Source organism: Nicotiana attenuata, unplaced genomic scaffold (genome assembly GCF_001879085.1).
Source record: "Nicotiana attenuata strain UT unplaced genomic scaffold, NIATTr2, whole genome shotgun sequence".
NCBI classification, from domain to species: Eukaryota; Viridiplantae; Streptophyta; class Magnoliopsida; order Solanales; family Solanaceae; genus Nicotiana; species Nicotiana attenuata.
The window spans coordinates 39,815-46,010 of NW_017670301.1; the positions used below are offsets into that span (position 1 = coordinate 39,815).

The 6,196-nt window shown below is 35.7% G+C and overlaps 1 protein-coding gene across 1 annotated transcript; it reads left to right on the forward strand.

Moving 5' to 3' along the window:
• The first annotated feature begins 2,094 nt into the window (after positions 1-2,094).
• Positions 2,095-4,067, forward strand: LOC109237479 (zinc-finger homeodomain protein 2-like). Its single transcript, XM_019403791.1, has 2 exons — positions 2,095-3,096; positions 3,240-4,067. The coding sequence occupies exons 1-2, from the start codon at positions 2,844-2,846 to the stop codon at positions 3,758-3,760; spliced, it is 774 nt and encodes a 257-aa protein (XP_019259336.1). The 5' UTR covers positions 2,095-2,843; the 3' UTR covers positions 3,761-4,067.
• Positions 4,068-6,196: the final 2,129 nt, after the last annotated feature.

Here is a 6,196-nt window from a genome sequence, read left to right on the forward strand (position 1 = left end):
GGCTTATATTCTAGGATTTCTCTTTGCAGCAAATATCTATCATATATGGGCAGAGAGAAATGCAAGAAGATTTCAACAAAGAAAGCAAGAGGCCAGGCAGCGGGTGAAGGAAATAGTTATACAGTTATATGTTAAAGGACAAACAAATTGTAAATGGAAGAGTATATTAGATCGATTGAATTGTTACCCTACATAGATAGATTATAGTAGTATTGTTTTAATCTTCCCAGAGAACTAACTCTTGAGTCCAAAAGAGTTAGCTATGTATAAATCTTTACTTGGTTGAATAAAATTTTATTTTGACAAAAAAAAAAAAAAATCATTCAATCTTGATTCCCAGTTATTTGTATGACATGACTCAACTGAAAAATCAAGAGGTAAGCACTTTGTTTGAAGTGTAAACATGCTACTTTTATTTTTGCTGGGACGTCCTCATCTAAAGTACATTGACGCAAGAAATTTAACAAAGTAGTTTATCCCTCAAATGCAGGCTGTCAATTCTTTAATTCCCAACACCGAAAAAGAGGACAAATTTATTTACTGTATTTGGTCAACCCCTTCAAGAATTTCCTTCTTTTCTTGTTCTTGTTTAATTTTCGTAGCACCATGTTGCAGTAGTGGATGTAGCATAGCAGGTTCTACTAAACCCAATATTTTGGATGTATAGTGTAAAATATATAGGCGAAAACCACTAAAATTTTTAATGGATACTAATTTTTGAACTTATAATTTCAAATCTAGAATGAGTTCAGCTTTGAAAACTTTAAATACTGAACTTATTGAGTTTAAATTTTAAATCTGATCTAATCCATGTTGGCCTATGTATTTTGGAGAGTGCATGTGCTGTACGATTAAGGGTCGTTTGGTATGCGGGATAAGGTTTGAGAGTAAATTTATATCGTATTTGGGTGACGATATAAATTTATCCTGAAATAAATTTATACTGTCAATCAAACATGGTATAAATTTAATACCAAACTTAATCCTGGATATCCTACCTCATTTCACCTAATCTCATCAAACTTGGGTTTATTTTATTTTACCTTCCAAGTAGGAGAAAATTAGTCCAAAAATTATAATTTTGAAATTATAATCCCGGAATAATTTAATCCACGTACCAAACTACCCTAGTTCTCATTTAAGGACTAGCAAACATAATCCTCTAGAGTCTAGACCATACATTTTAAGTTCTTTGGCAATTCGTTTGATTTTTGTTACTCCTACCTATATTACTTGGAATTTAGCTTGTTAGATTAGCTTTATATCAATAATTGTGTCATCGCAGTCAGGATCAGTACTGCAGTGCAATTTGCATTATTTTTAGGTCAATTTTTTCTCTTAGTAATTTTATAAGTTGCCTAAAATAGAAAAATGGTGGCGTCACAGTGTGTGGGAGAAGGAAGCACGTAGCGGAGCAGCTGCCATAAATGCCGACAAGTTCCCTCTCTTCCCACCGTTTAACTTTCTTCCCTTTGTTTCCTCATTTTGAAGCACAACCATTCCTTCCCATTTTTCTTTTGCATTTTGTCCCTTATATCCGCACACTGTTTGCTGGGACTACAATGTCCATTCTTGATATTATATTTGTCTTTGAAACTAAATGGATAGTCAATTTATGAACTTAATCAATCGCTAGTTAATTTTTTTTTAAGTTTTATGCACCATATAATTAGTAAGTAAATTGTGTTTAGGTGGGATAAGTGGACCTTTGGCTCGTAGGGAAATTTTAAACAGCTCCGATCCACCGAAGGCAAAGCAGCACCAACAGCAACAACAACAACAAATTCAGTATTTTGGGAACGATAGAAAGTGTGCAGACCTTATTGTAAAGGTTAGGGGCTGTTTCCCATAGATCCCGGCTCAAAGATAAATGAAAAAGAAGCAGAAATAACAATTGAAACATCAGCGAGATAGGTGATAAAGTGATAAATTTCGTACTTTCTTCTTTTTACCACGCGATAGATTAGTGAAGCAGCACGGTGAGGGAAAGGCCAATGGAGACAAAATAATCGAAACAAATGAATGAACCAAGGCAAAGATCTACACAAAAAAAACACACAAAATCCGGACCCCAGATATAAATGGTAAAGAGCTTTGTCTAAATTAACCACACTAATAAAAACCTTAGAGCTTCAAAAATAAAGATTAATTTTCATAAGATACAATGAAATTTAATTTTTCCAAAGGTACAGGCTTTTTGCAGGTGTATAAGACGTCACTGAACTGAAATACTGAGCAGACACGCCATCTTAGTTTCTATTCTCGTGCTTACTGTAAAGTAATTTCAGTGACCCTTCACTTTTACCTCCATTGGCGAAAAAATGTTCTGAATTCCAGTGAGGAGCATTCATGTTTGATGCTCTCACCCTAGGGAGCACATGTTTTACTAACCCAGCTCCAGTAAAAATCCATCTTTTTACCCCTCCCATTAATTACCTCACATATATAAAAGATAAAGAAAATAATGGAGTATTAGGGTTTTGAGAGAGAGAAAAGTATATAAGCAAGAATCAAGTTAAAAAGACCATCTTTTTTATTCTTTTTCTTTTGCAGGTTGGGTAATTTATGTCCACACCTTAGCTCTTTCTCTTATCTTCTCTTCTGATCATCATCTTTCTCATCACTAATCATTTTCAGTCTCTTTTTTCTCTCCCTTTGTCCCCTCCTCTCACTATCTAATTTTTTTTTATATACAACCCCACTTTAGATCTATTTTCTTTGAGGGGTGATGTAGATTTTTTTCTTGTAGTCAAATTCCAATAATTACATAATATATATAGCAGATACATATATTTATAAAGTAAAAAAGGGTGTAGGTGGGGAGGGTGGTTGAAGAGAGAGCAATGGAATTTGATGAAGAACATGAGGAGCAAGAAGAGGAAATTGGAAATATTCACCAAATATCATCAGCTGCGGCAACTATTAATTTCCAAACACAAGGAAATAATTCAGTTAGAGGAGGAGTTGAAGAAGGGGTTTCAACTACTGTTAGAAAGAGTGGTGTTAGGTATAGAGAGTGCTTGAAAAATCATGCCGTGGGCATAGGCGGACATGCTGTAGATGGCTGCGGAGATTTTATGCCCGCCGGCGAAGAAGGTACTCATGTTGAAGTGTATGACTATCTTATTTATAAGCTTAAATTGTTAAAAGATGTATATTTTTAATTACTAATTACATTTGTTTCACAACATCCTTCACGTGTGATTTTTTAGTTACTTACTTATATTATGCCGCAACAGGTACTATGGATGCTTTGAAATGTGCTGCCTGCAATTGCCACCGGAACTTCCACCGGAAAGAGGTTGAAGGAGAGGTGTTCCACCATACCCCTCCACCCCACCTAACCCACCACCACCCCCAACCCCATCATTCCCACCACCCCCAATTTTCTCCCTACACTTCCTACCGAACCCCTCACCACCCATCTGGGTACCTACACGTCAACCCACCACCCCACCAAAGACCCTTAGCACTACCATCAACTTCTAGAGAAGATGAAGATATGTCGAACCCGAGTAGTAGTGGGGGTGGGGGTGGGGGAAGTGGTGGGGTGGGTGGTTCATCAAGAAAGAGGTTTAGGACAAAGTTCACAGCAGACCAAAAGGATAAAATGTTGGCATTTGCTGAAAGATTGGGGTGGCGTATGCAAAAGCAAGATGAGGCATTAGTGCAGCAGTTTTGTGCCGAGACAAATGTTCAGCGCCATGTTTTCAAAGTTTGGATGCACAACAACAAGCACACTCTTGGTAAAAAACCCTAAGAACATTTTCTCGATCACTATTATGCTTTTCACCTTTTTATGGGTAATTAAAAGAAAGCATCTATTTGATGGAGGAGCAAAATGGGAAGACGGCAGCTAGCTAGATATAATATCACTAGCCAAGGATTTGTTGTAAGAGATTACTTAATTAACTTTTTTGTTAGGGTTAATTCCTAGCTAGACATTTTTAGTCACCTTGGTTCTTCTTTATTTATGAAATTCCATTTGTCCACTTCAAATTCGATCTGATTATTTTTGTACGTGTTCTTGGGCTATTTTCTGTGCAATTAATGATGATTTCTAGCTAGTAGGTCAACCATTGGTAGCACTTATTAATTTAAGCACTTTTCTTCGTGTTAATCTTGATATTTATTAATTTTTGTAAAATATGATATATGTTGGCATTTTCTTGATACATCAGCTAGCTAGTGTGTTACTGTTATCATATGATCAGATTGGTGAATGAAGAATTAAGGGATGAATTTGTGGGAAGAAAAATTGGTACGTGTTCAACATGCAAAGGCTACAGTTTGTAAGGCGGGTTTGTTTTCCCCATCTGTCAATATTTCTCTTCTTCACATGCTCCATTGCGGCCGGGCTTAATTACTTTTAGCACTCTTCAAAGCTTTTCTTTTGTTTTCCATGCTGCAGCATTAACTTCTTTCTCAACTTGCACTTTCATTTACATCTGCATTTTGTTTTTCAGTAGTCTTGAAAGATAAGATTATACTCCTATATATGGTTGTTAAAAGCTGCTGCTGACCTTGCCTGCAAAATGCAAACAAACTTATAGCATAGGGTATTACTAGTTCTTCAATACTCAGCTTATTGCCTCCTTCATCTACCTTCTTCTTAATAAATACCCCTAATTTCCTGCTTTCATTGAAGGAGATTTTTTTTTTTAAAACTAGAGTAGAAAGGTAGATTAGCTCATTCAAATGCTATGTTAGTACTATATATATGACATATTAGTAGGGGCGAAGCTACGTGTAGCTAGGATGGTCAACTGACACTTTTTGTCGAAAAATTATATTGTATATAAGATAAAATATTAGTACTACTACTTATTGTTGATAAAAAGAATAAACGTTAAACATCATTTCATAGCCCACGGGCAAAGGTTGTTCAAATTCGAAACCCTTATCAGATTTCCTGGTTTCGCCATTACTTTATTAGTATTGTTTGTATTAGGATCATAGGATGTTCTTAAATAATGTCTTATTTTTAAGTGGTATCGCTTCTTCATGGATTTAGTAGTTAAAAAACTTGGTCACTTTTTTTTTTAACCCTCATGGGTTGGCCTGGTGGCAATTGACTTGAGCTCCCTTTCAAGGTCTCAAGTACGAAACCCACTGGGTGCAAACAATTTCTGAGGGCCATCGGACTGGGTAAAACCTGAATTAACCGTGGTGCACTTGCCGGAAATTTCTTGCCGAGGGCCTGTGCACCCCCGGGATTAGTCGGTGCTCTAAGAGACTCGGACACCCGGTGCAAATCAAACAAAAAAAAAACTTAGTCACTTTTATGGCACATCTTAATTCCTTAAGCTATATTATATAGTACATGTGATTGTTTATAGGTTAGAATCTTCCCCAACTTATGTTGTTTATACACATGCATGAATCAGCAATAACAATACACTACATCCGTACTTCCAACCATGTATACGCGAATGTCAAGACATCCTATATGACTGTGTATGTGTAATTGTACCCCACTTACGATGACAAGCTTGTATTTGAATTGAAGAAAAATAATTATATAAAGATGTCTTGTGTCTATTGATAGATCTTTTATGTTAATTTTTATCAATATATATATATATATATATATATATATAAGTGAGCTTATATTTGGAAAGAACTACATTATTAATTCCCCTTCACTCTGATGAGTTATCCGGTACATATGCTAGCTAGTCGGTGCATGTTGAAGTGAGTGAGGATCAATTCATAAAAAAGCTTAAGCTATTTCAGCATGCACACTTCTAATTACTTAATAACACGTGGAATTTATTTATTTTCCTTTTTCTTAGTGGATACGACGGTGAGATTCCAAGCCAGAACTTCTGATACATGTAAAAGTATATGACCATCTATTTAACAGTTTAACAAGTATATAATGAAATAACTAGGTAGAAGATACCGATGACATCAATAAAAATTGTAGGTAGGAGTTGAACATACATGGATGGATGAACTGGGGTAGTACTAAGTTATGTTGGAGAAAGACTGGTCTAGTCAAGAAACTGTCGGAAAAATTATCACAAGATCGGTCTCATGTTGCTTTATTCCATTCCAGTATAAACATGTGGGGCTGTTTCTTTCTTCCCTATCTCATCACATAAACCCAAAACAGACATTAATAATTCTTGTGTTCTGATATATTACAGCTCATTTCCATTTCTAATATGTGGTCGTCTTTCAATACTGTGTC